This window comes from Aspergillus tubingensis, assembly GCF_013340325.1.
Source record: "Aspergillus tubingensis WU-2223L DNA, scaffold_8, whole genome shotgun sequence".
Classification (NCBI taxonomy): domain Eukaryota; kingdom Fungi; phylum Ascomycota; class Eurotiomycetes; order Eurotiales; family Aspergillaceae; genus Aspergillus; species Aspergillus tubingensis.
Window position 1 is genome coordinate 2,520,085 of NW_023336282.1, and position 15,175 is coordinate 2,535,259.

General features: G+C 52.7%; 5 protein-coding genes across 5 annotated transcripts; 2 read left to right on the forward strand and 3 right to left on the reverse strand.

Annotated features, from left to right (window-relative positions):
• Positions 1-431: 431 nt before the first annotated feature.
• Positions 432-2,085, forward strand: AtWU_07208 (FAD-dependent oxidoreductase; the record flags this gene model as incomplete). Its single annotated transcript, XM_035502317.1, has 5 exons — positions 432-539; positions 623-810; positions 868-1,031; positions 1,083-1,371; positions 1,443-2,085. 5 exons carry the CDS (start codon positions 432-434, stop codon positions 2,083-2,085), a joined length of 1,392 nt encoding a protein of 463 aa, XP_035358210.1.
• A 385-nt stretch (positions 2,086-2,470) lies between these two features.
• AtWU_07209 (putative cytoskeleton assembly control protein Sla2) lies at positions 2,471-6,276 on the reverse strand (the record flags this gene model as incomplete). The annotated part of the gene is made up of 12 exons (XM_035502318.1): positions 2,471-2,557; positions 2,608-3,822; positions 3,881-4,030; positions 4,081-5,129; positions 5,185-5,369; positions 5,421-5,478; positions 5,529-5,609; positions 5,671-5,828; positions 5,898-5,973; positions 6,062-6,079; positions 6,142-6,188; positions 6,269-6,276. The coding sequence occupies 12 exons, from the start codon at positions 6,274-6,276 to the stop codon at positions 2,471-2,473; spliced, it is 3,132 nt and encodes a 1,043-aa protein (XP_035358211.1).
• A 941-nt stretch (positions 6,277-7,217) lies between these two features.
• On the reverse strand, positions 7,218-10,111 carry AtWU_07210 (SMP domain-containing protein; the record flags this gene model as incomplete). The annotated part of the gene is made up of 2 exons (XM_035502319.1): positions 7,218-9,528; positions 9,618-10,111. 2 exons carry the CDS (start codon positions 10,109-10,111, stop codon positions 7,218-7,220), a joined length of 2,805 nt encoding a protein of 934 aa, XP_035358212.1.
• A 1,553-nt stretch (positions 10,112-11,664) lies between these two features.
• Positions 11,665-12,645, forward strand: AtWU_07211 (alpha/beta fold hydrolase; the record flags this gene model as incomplete). Its single annotated transcript, XM_035502320.1, has 1 exon — positions 11,665-12,645. One exon carries the CDS (start codon positions 11,665-11,667, stop codon positions 12,643-12,645), a length of 981 nt encoding a protein of 326 aa, XP_035358213.1.
• A 191-nt stretch (positions 12,646-12,836) lies between these two features.
• AtWU_07212 (putative MFS transporter) lies at positions 12,837-14,552 on the reverse strand (the record flags this gene model as incomplete). Its single annotated transcript, XM_035502321.1, has 5 exons — positions 12,837-12,975; positions 13,025-13,189; positions 13,246-13,940; positions 14,000-14,389; positions 14,439-14,552. The coding sequence occupies 5 exons, from the start codon at positions 14,550-14,552 to the stop codon at positions 12,837-12,839; spliced, it is 1,503 nt and encodes a 500-aa protein (XP_035358214.1).
• Positions 14,553-15,175: the final 623 nt, after the last annotated feature.

Sequence of the window (15,175 nt, forward strand, 5' to 3'; positions counted from 1 at the left end):
CGCATCACCGAGAATGCAGAAAGTGACGACACAAAGAAAAAGCACTGGTTCCGTGGCGTGTGCATCCAAACAAAGTAATCATGCTACCCAATAGTACTCCACCACGACAGCCCAGTTCCCAAGGCTGAGGCCCAGGCCAGCTGCACGGCTGACAGAAATGGGTCAAGTTTGCGTTTGCTCCCTGCAGATGCGGCCACTGCCCTGTGATCCGGTCACGCCCGAGGCCGAATAGACGCTCCGTAGGAAAAAGAAATGGATGGATACACAACCATTGGCAAAGGTTAAATAGCACAATGGCTCCCAGGGCCATTCAGAGGGGTTCTGTGCAACTGACGCCGGTTTTCCCACCTAATATATTTACCAAACCAGCTGCTGTTTACTGTAGTATCCGCCTGGGAAACAGAAACGCTAAGAGCGCGGATTAGGACACCATGAAAGTCATCATAATAGGAGGGGATGTTTCGGCCCTCGTGTGCGCAATTACTTGTCGTCGCGAAAATCTGGACGTGATCGTGCTCGAGTCTGAACAAGATACTGAGGTACCACGAACCTCCCATCTCGAAATGCGCCCGGCCACAAATCATAAAAGATAGACTTGCTTACCCAGATATTCTTGCATTAGACTACCCCGGGCGTCCAGATCCCGCCTAACGGAACACATCTCCTCCGCCGATTGGGTTTGCTCAATGCAGTACTCGAGAAGGGGGATATACTCCAGACGATTGATTTCCGACGATATGCCGATGGTGGATTGATTAGATCAATGCCATGCGGGGAGGAGACGTGTCGAGTATATGGAGGGCCATGGATGTAAGCAATCCTCATGATCATTCGCCCAGCAACTAGAGATGTGCTGACTGTATGGAGATCAATCCACCGAGCAGATCTGCTCCAAATTCTCCGAGACAGGGCACTGAAATTGGGTACTGAGATCCGATCTGCCGCAGTGCGAGAAGTAAACAGCAAGACTGCAGAGGTGATCCGGGGAGACGGGGAGAGACTACAAGGAGATGTTGTGATCAAAGCAGACGGTAATCACTCTATCCATTCTACACAAATCCACCTCTAACCCACGATACCAGACAACACAATCAACGAACCCCCCTCACCAAGCACAACAAACGACACAGAAACCATCTACCAAACGACCATCTCACGCAAACACCTCGAAGCCCTCAACAACCCTAACATCGACGAACTCTGGCAAGGCCGACAAAACACCACCGTCTGGCTAGGACCAAACCAACACGCCGTCTTCTATCCCATCCGACACGGCCAAACATTCATCTTGAACATATACCATACCAGCACTGACAGCAATCCCAGCACCACCCCAACCGCCCAGGAAATATGCACAGGCTGGGACAGCCGGTTCGTCAACCCTCCTCTTCCCCGTTACCCTCCTCCAGAACATACCTCAACTAACAACAAACCGAATACAGCCTCCAAACCATCCTCACCCTCACACCCACCCTAACACTCACTACCTCCACCTCCAACCACACCCACACTCATCACCACCAAACCCCATCCCCTCCCCAATCCCTCCTAACCCACCTCCCCACCCAAACCACCCAGACAATCCCACCCTACCTCTTCCAAACAACACCCACAGCCATCGAAGACGCCCTCACCCTCGGCACCCTCCTCAGCCTCTACAACCAACACACCCACCTCCACTTCCACCCGCAACTCAAACCCCAATCCCACTCGCACTCGCACCTCCCCTCCCTCCTAACCCTACACAAAACCCTCCGCGCCCCTATCACCACATCCAAGTCACAAGCTGCACTCTCCACCCTCCGCACATTCCAACTCGAGAACGGACTCGCCCAGCAAGCGCGGGACTGGGTGCTCAGCGGGGCGGGGATAACGAGAGATACGGATGGGTGGTGGAAGGTAGTGTCGGCGCGGCAGGAGGGGGTGCTGGGTGGTGGTGTTGGGTTGGTGGATGAGACGGGGAGGGCGTTTTGGGAGTGGATGAGGGAGAGGGGGGGTAGGGAAAGGGAGGGGTCATCGTCGTCGTCTGGGAGGTCGAGTTGTGGGATTGGGGGGTCGAGGAGGAGGTGGTATGCTTGGTGTTGAGATCCGTTTTCAAGAGGGGTTTGGTTGATTATGTGGGTGTTGGGGATTTGTCGTGTGTTTAGGATATGATTATTATGGGAGTATGAATTGAATGATTTATTATGAGTGGACCCCGGTAGTAACGAAATCGGGGAAAATACGCCGTGGAGCTAAAAAGATGGGTATACAGTAACGGAGGAATCCTTTCGATCTGATTATATACAGTACAACGATAGCTCGGAGCATAATCGCCCAAACACACGCATGGCTGCTACTCTTGGTATATCCAACAAACAAGCAATGCCACAGAAAACACAACCCGAATAGAATTGCAGCAAAGCCAGAAGAGCGAGAGGTCGCAGTCTGCTTCCACCCACTAAACCATGACAAACACGCTGGCAGCCGCTTAGTCCTCTTGGTAAGAAATCTTCCGCATCTCTCCCAGGCGTTGACGAGCCCGAGAGAGGTTGTTCTCCAGTTGGAGGATCTCGACCTGAAAAAGACATTAGCATATATCAACAACAATATCAGAATCTGACGTACCTGCTGCTCCATCTCCCGCACCTTGAACTCGTGGGAGCTGAGCTTCGAGTAATCCACCGCTTCGGAATCATCCTGGTTCTTCTCCTTGATGATGTCCTGCACCTGGCGCACCAGAGCCCGACAGGCCGCACCAACAGCCTTGCTAGCAGTCTCGAGGCGATCCTGCGACTTGCTCATGAAGGTGGCCTTGACGCGACTGGCTGCCACCAGCTGCGCCGTGCTGGCCGCCACATCGTTAGAAGCGACAATCAATTGCTCAGGGGAGTTGCGACCCGAAATGACACCATCGGCGGTCTCAATCAAGGTATTGGTCGAGCTGGCGACTGCCTTGGCTGCTGAAATCAGACCCTCGGTCCAGCGGTTGTTCTTCTTGTAGAAAGCCGTCCGCGAAGAGCTACCACGACCCTCCCGGACAATCTCTTGCTGCGACGCGGTAGCCGCCTTGATGAGTTCGGCGATGGCGTTGGTCACTGCAATAGCAGCCGCCAGAATGACATCGTTGATCCGAAGCTCATAGGTGCTGAAGCCATCACGAGGCTTGTTCTTGAGCTTGGCCAGTCGCTGGGCTGCAGCATCGATAGCATCAGCCGCCCTGGTAAGTTCTTGGTCAACCAAGTCGCCCAAATCGCCATTGGTGGCAATCTTGGCACTCTTCGGCGCGAATGCATCAACCAGCTTCGAGAGAGTCTGCAAGTCCCTCTGCACTTCGAGGTTGTTGTTGATCACAACATCGGTCTTTTGCAGCGCCTCGAGTCCCTCAAGACGGAAGGACTGCAAGCCTCGGAAGAACCGCACTGTCGCCTGGGCGGATTTGCGGGCTGCGTTGACCAGCTGATCTGCGCTCTTTTCGTCGTTGGCGAAACGCGTCAATCCCTTGGTGTTGCTCAGCACGTCGGCCACGGAGCCAGCGAAGATGGATACAGTCCGGATAATTTCCGCATGCGTGCTGTTGGGCCCGTCCGCAATGAAGTTGTTGAAGGCCGTAGAGAATTCGGTGGCCGAGGCCGAAGCCTTCTCGATCTGCGAGAGCACATACGGCGGAGAGGCGTTCTGGTTACCAGCCTGCATGGAGGAGTCAAGCTCATACAGAGCATCATCCACACGCTGGACACCCGTCTGGAGAACCGAATCGATGATATCGTTGATCTTAGAGACGGTGCCGTGCAGAACAGTGTCAATCTGCGAGTCCAGCGCGTTGTCGACATCACCTTGGCTCTATTTGCGCCATCCGTTAGCTCGACATACCACCATACGTTTCGCGCTGATCACATACCAATTTCAGCTCCTCCAATTCCATCAAAGCCTGCTCCATTCCCGACTTGTACACTTCGATTTCCTCGTCCTTTTCGCGCAGGGCAAGGTCGTGGTCGCCTGCACGCTCCGAGGTCTTGTTGGAGACTTCCTCCAAGGCACGAGACTTGTTCTGTGTCCAGAGTTAGATACTGATCAGATAACTCGAGCAGGGCAACTTACCCGGAGAGCCTCCTCCAAGTCCGCCATTTCCCTGTTGTATTTCGACAACAGTGTCGAGATCTCCGTGCCCTTGGAGCGTTCCGCATTCTCAGCTCGCTCGAGGGCAAAGCGCAGTTCCCGCTTAACCTTCTCCAGCTCTTCTTTGTTGTTTCCGGTCAGACGGTCTCTGTCGTGCAGTGCGCGGTCTCGCTCGCGGATCATGTCAGCCAGCTCCAGGTTCTTGGTCTTGAGCTCACGCTCAAGCTTCTCACGGCGCTCAATAGCCTCCTGTGCCGATGCTGCCTTCAGCTTAAGGCTCTTCGTCGTCTGCAACAGGTCGAGGTGCTCCTGGCGGAGCTGAGAGTAAAGCTTGGCTAAGGCTTCGTACTTGGACCGCCACGTGTTTACCTGCTCCTGCAGCGACCGAATCTGCTCGTCCTTCGACGCATTCTGCAGGTTGAGGTTGGAGTTCAAGTGATTCATTTGTTCCTCCAGGTCCTTGACTCGACGGTCATACTGCTGCAGCATCAACTGGTCACGCTCGTACTGAGCGCGGGCATTCAGATTCTCCTGCTCAAGCTCGGCCAAGCGACCTTGGGTCTGTGTCTGGTACTGATCGCGCAAAAGCTGTTCCTGGGCGAGGCGCTGCTGCTCGGCCTGGAGGCGCTGTTGTTCCTCGAAGTCGCGCTGAGCCTGCTGCTGCGCGAGAAGTTGTTGCCGCTGCTGATCCTCCCATTGCTGCTGCAAGCGGCGTTGCTCGGCTTCATATTCTTCTTGCTGACGCTTGGCTTCGGTGGTCCAGAAATCACTGATAGGCTCCGGCTCTGCTGCAGTCATCTTGGGCGGGGGAGACGGTTGGGGCTCGGGTTCCTTGACCGGTCGCTTCGGCAGAGCTGGACGTTCATCGTCTTCCGACAGCAAGTTGGGAGGGTCCTGTGGCAGCTTGGGGACAGTAATCAGACTAGTGAGATACCGCAGGTTCGAACATTCGTAGTAGAAGCGGACGAGGCGGTAGTGCTGGGCGTCATATCGACCGCGGAGGGGTTCAAGCGCTTCCGTATCACCCGTTGCTAAGCCAGACCATATCAGTATCAATTGAACCATCACCTTGGGAAACAGACATACTCGTGTGCATAGCCCTCAGCATGCTGGTGATAAACTTGTAGATGCCGTAGCTCTCCTGCACCAGGGGGACCAGGGCGGAGATGCGACATTCGTTGTTGGTGCCGGATTGGAAATGAGAGAAGATCAACTTCTGGAAGGCATCGATCTGATCTTGCAGTGTCATGAGATCTGTAATTGCCTCATACCTAAACGGTTGTCAGCTATGCACATGAACCTCGATTGCATATCCGACGTACCCTTCATTTGGGTCATTGGTTGTCTTCAAGCTGATGTACTCTTCATATTCGAACAGGCCTAAATCGATCAGTACCCATGCGAGGGGGGCGTCGTATTGGTGTCCTAACCGTTGAATTCGGGATGGTTCCGGTGAAACGCCAGCTTTGATTCGAGGTAGAAGACGTATTCACGAATGAGGGGGCCGTATCCTATTATTCCAGCTCCACGTCAGCTGTCTTCCATCTTCCTCCCAGTAGGAATTGTACGCACCTCGGATACCATCTCCACCAACACCGCGCATTAGACTATCGATCCAATTGACATGCTGCTGTGCTTCACGGACCACGATCGGGTGACCTTCTTGTAGCACCTTATGTATCGTGATGAGCGCCTTGAACGTCTGGACTTCGTCGGCGAGGACAGGTTGGCTAAACGGAGACACGATAAAGTCAGCTTATGCATAAAAGCGACTAAAGACACAAAGCAGGAAAGCATACACTTTCATGCCAGCCCAGAAGGCGCTGGATGATTTATGATCCCATGTGTACACGATGCAGCTCCGAACATGTTTCCCTGGGTGTACATTAGCGAATGTTCGGTTGGCATGACCGGAGAAGAGCTCCGTCGATATAGCACAAAGCTTGAGAGGGGTAATTCGTACGTTTCGGGGCGGTTTCCTCTGTGATTGCGATATGATCAGTCACTAGTAAGCATCAGGGGAGCACTGCAGCTGTGACTTACCGATGCTCGTGGCTTTGCGAATGTTAATCGCCAAATCAGTCTCCGTGCTGATATCCAATGGATCATGTCAGCAATTCCATCAAAAAGCACAACAAGCGCACGGGCACCTCCAGAAAATATCACGTACCGACTCATGGTGATGGTTGCGAAGCTCTGGATGGGCTTAGATCAGGGGAACAGAAGACGGAGAGATGCGGCGGGAGCCGGTGGGCCCGTAATGCGGACAGCGCAATCAGCCAGTTAGTTGCACGGGGAATGCGCTATCCTCAAGAAAGGAGAGGGGAGGAGGGAGAAGTGCGATAAGTGGTCAGGGCAAGGATTGAAGAGAGCAATGGCCACCCACGCGATCGTTCAGCAGGGTCCGTCACAGCAGAAAAAAAAAGAGAGCAAGAGAACTAGAGGGAGAAAGTGAGTGAGGGGAATAAAAGGCAGGTGGACTGAAATAGCAACAGGCAGAGAGAAGCAAAGGCGAGATGACGTCCGAAAGGGAAACTGCCACCGCGGCCGGTTCTTGGCACCGCCGCCCGTTCCTCACAGGGACTCGTCACCCTCCTGGATCTACTGCAAATAAAAGAAAGGGTTCGCTATCCACCGGATCTCACCTAGGCAGCGATTTTGTCGCCCAATCAGTCAACCCTGCCCAATTGGCCACCAACAGGCTACACTGTACTGCTACTGCTACTGCTATTGCCTACAATAAAAGAAGATTGAGGAAATGTTCTGTACTGAATTACTAAGAAACCATCCATCTATCAAGCAATCAAAAACCAAATAAATATACGACTAGAATGGGGAGTTTGACACCAGATCGCAATCGACGCCAGACACTGTCAAGCACGCTCAAGAACCAGCTGAGAGGGTATACCATGGGTGAGAAGCCAAGGAAGGGAACCATCATCCTGCACCACGGCACCGGACTCAGTTCACGCCTCCCTGTCCATATGAAAACGCCCGTTCCTGTAGAGACCGCCCTGCACTGCAGAGCTTCCGTTATGCATTGCCAAGGGTAAATGCGACATCACTCCGTTATTATGATCCCCGTATCTTTCTGCTGCATGTCACTAATGTGTTCTTCCTCATGGAATAATCCCGTCCGTAGCGGAGAGGATTTCCATGCCATGTTTCTCCGTGTCAAGTCTGGGCTTCGAATCAGGAGCCGCAGGCCCTTGCTCTACCGGCTCAAGCTCGCCTGCACCATCCCCACTATCGCGACTGGCAGCCGACTCTCCTAGTTTCGTTGATGAGCTGTAGCCTATGGTGCTCGACTCGGTTGCTGATGCTCCTTCAGGAGATAGGTCCACCACAGGGCTGTTTGGTCCCGAATCGTATGGAGCTTCGACCACAAGTAACTCATCCGACCTAGCCCCCTCCGCCTGGGGTTGATAGATTGGCTTCCGTCTGGGTAGAGGTGGCTTGGGAACAGGCCTCTTGTTCTCCCTATCCGGCTTCTGCTCGGGAACATTCGACAACGCCACCGGTTTACGCTTGGGAACCGCTACGGTGTTCCTCTTATATCCCACCTTGTCAGGACGCGGCAATGGAGTCCCCGGGGGTGGGAGTGGGTGTCCACGCCCTATCGGCTGCTCCGGAGTGCCCGCAGGACGAGACATATCGTGAGCGGAGCTAGACTCGCCTCTGCCGAACATGTTCCATCCCCACTTCTTGGCCACGGAGGTGGCCGTATTTAGCGGGCCAGGGGATTTACTCTCTGAGGGAGCGGCAGAGGTAATCGACCGGGTCAATGTTTCGAGTGTGCTGCGACGTCGCGACTTGTTGCTCGCCAGGGATGCAGTAGAACCACTCTCTATACCCCGGAGGTTGTTCGATGAATCGCTTCCACGGTGAATAGAAGGCGGCCGGGTAGGAAACTCGCTTGCAGACTCATCGAAGCTCCCGGATGATTCGATGATGGACGGATCCCGACTCTGGGATACACTATCCGGGATCATATGACTAGCAACCGGAGGAGAGCTTGCAGGAGTCTTTTCCGGTGATCCGGGAGCTGACCGGTTAGATATTTCGATCATAGCACTGGTCGCATAGCTCTTCTCTTCGCTCTTTGTTTCGGACAGAACCCGGTCCATCTTCCCATGGTCAGCTGTCAGGACGGGATCGGCGGCATTAGAGAAGGTCTGAGACCGAATTACCCGCGGGGGCGAAGTGCCGAATTTGTCCACCGCAGAAGATAGAGCGCTTGGACTGATGTTCTCCAAATCTCCTATGGAGGCCTTGGAATTCTTGCGGGCTTTTAAGGTGCCATTGCCAGATTCGGCAAGCGCAGGGGCGCTCATGGTGCGGTCGTCCTTGATCTTCAGTACTTCAATCGACTCCTCTTTGGTGCTACCCGAGGGCTGATCCTGAGCACCGGACTCATCAGGAATATCTGCTTTTGTATCAGGTTTTGGTATCTCTCGCTCCCAGATACCACCGCGGAATCGCTGTGATTCAGTGTCCATGAAGGGGATGTCGTCCCAAAACGGCTGAACCAAGCTCTCCGCAACAGTTTCCCGGATGCGACTCTCGATGGTACGCAGAATTATGCCGTAAGTGATCTGCTTGGAGCTAACAATTGGTTCAATGTCCATGTCCATATCGGGCATGGATTCAAAGGATATCCAGATTCTGTTACTCGGAGGAGGCTTGAAGCGGATCAGCAAATGACCCTCTAGCTTCTTTAGAACAACCGCCAGGACAATGTCGACTTCTCTGGCCTTGAAGCGCTGGCCCAAGTCGATACGCACGGTTGCCGAGATCTCCAAGCGGAAGTTGCCCGTATACTGAACATCCGTCTCTACGCAACAGTTGCCGTCGACCGTCAGGTCCTTGAGCCTAGGGTTGATGATGAAGGGCGCACCTTCCCCCATGTCAATCTTTTGGAGACCAATCTTGCTGATGAAGTTGGGTTTGTTGACGCGGGAGATCTTCTTGGTGACCTTCTTCCGGATGAACTCCTCCATTTCGGGTGTTTTGTACATGGCAAGGAACAACCTTCCCAGCACCGCGTTGATCCATCGCGTTTGCAGTTGCTCCTCGGACGAATGCAAGCGCTGAACCAGGGTGACGATGTGTTTGACATCAAACGTCTGATGCTTGGGAGGAGCATCTGGAGAGTTCCACATGCGCGCCTGATTCTGGAGCATGGCGAAATAGAAGTCTTCTTTTTCGGACAGGTTTTCAGAGAAGAGAAAGAAAGGCGGCGTAGGTCCTCCAAGATCACCCAGCGACTCCAGTCGTCGCGAGAGGCAGATGGCATTTCTCTTTAGCCATAGTTCTCCTTCTGGGATCGGGCCCTCTCCACCATGTATACTAACATCGTGGTGGGCAAGCGAAATAACATATCGGACTTCCACCTGGTTCGCATTATCGTAGAGCATCAAATGGCCATGTCTAATTTGTGTCGATCATTAGCATCAGCCGAGTTTCCTATGTGCGGAACAAAGAGGAATTAAGCGGAGGCGGAGAAGGGTCGAAAATACCGAAGAACAATATAGAAGACATTACGCGCCCGCTTCCCATTCTTGGGAGTATTCTTAGCCGGCTCGATCGTTGGCGCCTGCTTCCGATCGAACAAACTCCTATACATAGCCTGATACACGCTCGGACTCTCCGCGGCGATCACCTCCCCAGCCGGAGTGGTCCTCTCGGGCGGCCGCCCATTAACACCGCCGGGAACATATTCACGACAAACGGCGAAATAACCAGCGGCGACATCGGAGTCATGGGTACGATGAAACTTCTCGGCCAACTCATCCGTTCCAGACTTAAGACTGTAATGATCATCGGTCGGACGGCGCAGAGTTGTCGAAGAAGATTGGGGATGGCATGATTTCTGATCGGAGGAGAGCGGCGGGGACGGAGCGGCAGTCGGGAGGGTCAGATAGACGAAGAGAGCGACCAGCGACAGGACTAGCGGGAGGAAGGTAAGTCCGCCGAGGACGTATATGAAGAGAAAGCTGGCGTAGGAACCCATTGGGGTGGGGAGCCGGACGTTCAAATGGCCAGCGTTAACAACACCTCCATCATCATGAGGCTCGAAAAAAACGAAAGACCAAGTGGCAGGCTGGCAGGCAGGCGGCAGGCAGCGAAGGTGTTCGAACCTGGAGGGGAAGGGAAGATAAATGAGGACCAGCTCGAATGTATAAAAGGGAGAGAGGGGTGGGGGAGAAGGGGAAGCGAAAGGACAAGTGTATAGTATACCTGGAGAGTATGGGTGAAGGAGATAAATTAGGGAGGGAGGAAGGGCAAGGGGGAGATGAAGGAAGGGAACAACCAAGTTTAGATGATGTTGTAAGTTGGAGGTGGATTGTTGCAGAGTGACAGTAGCACCTTTCCTAGTTGGGGCAGCAGACAAGTCCTTGGAACTCCGCGGTTTCCGGGTGTTCTTTCACAAGTCACTAAAAGGTCGCTAGCTGGTAGGCAACACACCCGTTAGTGACCAGCGGAGTACTTGGGAACTACTACTACAGTACTACTTACTTTCCCATCGATCATGACGGAATACCGTGGGTCCGGGAAGAACGTTGCCCCGCGTTCCTCACCACCTGATGGTCCCGTGATCCGCCCGGGGCCTGCAGATCGTTTGTTTAGCTTATCGGCACTCGATAGATACTACTTGGTATCATGGAAGAAGTTGCCAGTTCATCGCGGAGATTTATTACACACGATTGACTTGCCTCATGCAAGATTGGAGGTAGGAAAAGCAAGTAACAAGTGTTGAATCACATGCAGCTATCGTAGCTGAGTTAACTTTTTGTTTGTTTGTTTTTCCCAGCATAATCGTAACTATTAGGTATTAGAGACGCAATTGGTTTCCACGGAACCTTAATCCTGGCTGCTTCTTGCACACGAGCTTATCGCGTCATCAGGGACATCCTTGATCATGTTACATTTATGGCTCATATACCCTTTATGCTTCGAAAGACGGGTATCAGCCAAGGAACGCAGTCATCCTTCCAACCAAGTGGTCATTACCGTTAGGTAAATAACTAGTGCGCGCTAAAGTAACATCGTGTTGCAGGATGTTACCGAGGCCCAGTCTTACCAATACTACTCCGTATTTCCCAGCAGTCTCTCAGTACCTCAGGGCTCAATGTACAAGTTTTAACTCATTTCAGCGAATGTAATAAACATACTTACCTTGACTGCTCCAGAAAATAATCACGAGATCAAGTGACTCCACCAATTAGCTGATTTGAAGCTGTCCAGCAGCTCAGCCTTAGGGCTGTCATACTTTCCCGCGTACAAGCACCCTGATTGGCCCACTCGTTCCGGGCGGGCCCTGCCTCAGGCTGAGCCATCCTCTATCGCTTTTTAGTATAGATATCACGTCTACTTAGTATACAGTAGCTGAATGGCATCAGCCAGATATATAAACCTCAATCTTCCTCTCCCTTTTTCTCTCATCTACTCGATTCTTTGAGCATCTTTCTCTATAGTCCAGCCATTCTGTTATCCTTCTTTTTTTCTTCGAATCTCTTAATTTATAGCTCTCCCCATATACATCCCACCAACCACCAAGACACAATGACAACAACTACAGAAACCAGCCTCATAACCCTCCCCACCAAACCCACTGCCCAACTAAGCTATACCTTTTACCCCTCAACCTCTCAATCCTCCAATAAAACCCTCCTCATCTTCCTCAATGGCCTCACAGCCCCCCAAACCTCGTGGATCCCCATCATCCACCACCTCCAATCCACCCACCCACACAACCTCCCAGCCATCCTCACCTACGACCGCTATGGTCAAGGACAAACTCCCTCCCGGGACCCAGCCGACCAGGATGCCCCAGACTCAAGTCACGGGCACGACATCCTCTCTGCTCTGGACGACCTCCACCAACTTATCCAGCAGATTGCCAGACTCCACCTCCACACATCAACAACCCCCTCAGACCTGAACCTAATCCTAGTAGGCAACTCCCTGGGCTGCGCTCTCGCCCGCCTCTACGCCCAAACATACCCGGGCACTGTGTCTGCCCTCCTCCTGCTTGACAGCATCCTCGCCAACTCGGATTTCGTGTCTGTGATTCCGGATCCTACTGCGCCGGGCTTTGTTCCACCGCCAGGGGAGGATGGCCTCTCCGTTCAGGATTTAGCTATGGCGCGAGCTATTGCGGGAAAGGTCTTTCATCCGTCTGTGGGGAGTAAGGAGGGCCTGTCGAGACGGAATCTGGCGGAGTTGTTGCCTGAGAGTGATGGACCGAGGCTGGTGGGGACTGATGCTGGAAGGGGGCCTTGGGTCACGGTCATTGGACATGACGGGAAGGCATTTGCCGAGGAGAGTGTGAGGATGACGGGTGGGAAGGTGTCTGGAAGGGTATTTGAGGTGTATGTCACGCCGTTTTGGGAGAGGTATCATCGGGGATTGTTGGGTATTACAGATGAGGAAAGAGGGAGGGGACCACTTGTTGCTGAAGGGGCTGGACATGTAGTGCAGTTGGGAAACCCGGGGTTTGCGGCGGAGGAGTTGGGAAGATTGTTGGATAAGGTTATGGCATGATAGTTGATTCTAGTTCAGATGGGGTGGATAGTTGACGCCGGATAGCTGCTTTTGTTTCTGTGGGAATGTTTGCACCAAGGTGCTAGTACTCGGCATCAATGTATTTCATTCTAGTAAATGTCAACTGCCAGGATAAGGGGTTGGAATTGATAGCACTCACTTACTTCCAAATCACTGTACTTTTCCAGAAGCTAGTCATCCCGCGCATATGGACTCCGTCGCCGCAGCGCCACCCCGTATCGTTTCAACAAAATCGGCGCCGGAATGCCCACCACCACCGCGATCAAAGCCAGGAGTGTATTCCCCCAGCCGAGGCCGAGATCGCCATATCTAGCTTGGTCAGCATGGAACAGACTCGAGATGTATCCCAAACACTCACAGCCTCGGCGCGGCTAGTGGCAACGCAAAGGAAAGCAGACTCCGAACGAACATTACTGCCGCTACCGCACTGGAAGCATATTTGGGGTATGTATCCATTATGTACCCTACTATGCATTGGATTTCATGTAGCGCGCCGGCACCGTAAATAGCTGCGCCGATATTTCTGTAGCCGTCAGTAAATCAATTGCAGTACTAGGTCTGGAAAGGGGTCATTCGTACGGCATAATCCAGTGGACATTTGGTCGAGCACTCCACCCATACCAGAGAAGCCCGATAGGGATAATCACCGCACCGATCATCAGGGCCGGCAAGCGAAACTCGGGCAGGCTGAGTCCACCATACTGACTGCACAGCTTTCTATAGGACCGATTGGCGAGACGCATTCCAACCTGTGAAGCAAAGGCCATACCCAGAAATAAGGAGATGTAGTTGAGGGAGCCGATAGATACGCATTCTCCGTATATGTCTGTCCACACATTGGGAAAGCTCGAAATAAGTAGGTATAGAATGCCGTAGATGTATGCACAATACAAACTCCAGACTTGCACCACCGGTTGTGTGGTAATCAACTTGGTAGGTCGAACGAGGCTAAGTCGCAGTAGATGGGGTAGGGAGACGCTGTCGTGGTGCGTATACAGATTTAGGTTCTGGGTTGTTTCCCGTAGACGCTTGCATCTTCTTTGTAGCAGAACTGGCGCATAGGTCTCGCGAAAGAAGGGCAGGCCAAAAACTTGCACCGCGCCAGCCACGAGGGATACAAGATAGAAGCACCATGGCCACGTCGTATTTTGGACGAGAAAACCGCCAGCGATGGGGCCGACTGTCATGCCGAGCGAAGGGGCGAGGAGATAGAGAGACAGAGCACTACCGCGCTTGTTAGGCTCAAATAGATCTGTGGTGAGGCCAGCGCCCATCTTTGGTGGTCAGTACTAGGACTGTTATTGGAGGCATGATGGACTAAAATTATACGTACCGTGTTAGCTCCTGCTCCGCCCAGACCAGCTAAGAAACGGAGGCCTATCAGCTGGTTTGGGGTGCTTGAGATTCCACATAGGGTTTTGAAGACGATGAAGAGTATATCAGTAGCCTGAAGGACTATCATCCTTCCAAATATCTCTGACAAAGGAGCCGTAAACAAGGGAACGATTGCCACGCCCAGCAAGTAAACAGAAAGGGATATAACGCCCATTGTACTGGACGAAAAGTGGAGGTCCTGCTGAATCTTATCCAGGGCGGGAGCCATTATAGCCGAGCTCATGGAAGTTAAGAAAGTGAACAGCGACATGGGAACGAGGGTCGCCCATTTCTTGCCCGACGGCCAATTCCTTGGATGGCCCGGGTCCTCGGGACCATTCCATGTCACCTTGGATATTAAGCAGAGCGCTTCAACTTGATGTTGTAGGATACCTTACCAGATTAGGGTCTTGTTCAGATGGTGGTAACTCTGTTAAAGCTCCAGATGATGGGCTTTGAGAATTCGGTGTTTCGTTGGGATGAGTGTTTATCGCGTCTTCCTTTTCAGCCATTGAAGAACGTGCCCCTGATTTCAGACGAACAGTTTCACGGTCCCGAGGGGAACTAGGGAAATGACCCCGTTAGCTCAAATACACGAAAGCGAGGTATCTGACAGCTATACAGCTGAATTGCTTTCGGCGAAGCGAACGCAGGCTTATTGTCCAAAGAGAACTGTGTTACTACTAAGAACAGAAGGTCGGTAGCTTCCAAGCAAGCTCAAGGCATGGCCTATTGTGTCTTATTTCAGTTCGCAAGCTCGGTAGCTGTTTACTGTTCTAATTGGTGTTTGACCCATAGGCCAGGTCACTAGATCCCGGCCGCCTGCGCCTGCATTGATTGACGCTATAGATTTAGGGTTCCGGCAGCGCGCCAACGCGGCGGAGAAGCTTCCCCGGCTTGTTATTGTTAAGCTGGTGCGGTGCGACTGAATTCTATTGCTCTAAGCAATCTCAGTCCCGCCATATTGTCAATTGATAAGACCGTCTGCAGTATTTCAATAATGACGTGGCTTTCACGACGTCGATCTTGTGTGGTGAAGACAGTGGTTCATGTAGCTCTAATGCAGTGCGGGTTTCGAGAGATAGTCAACTTTCGCATAGTCGCCATGGTGAGTCCTCGCAGTACGAAAGGGAAA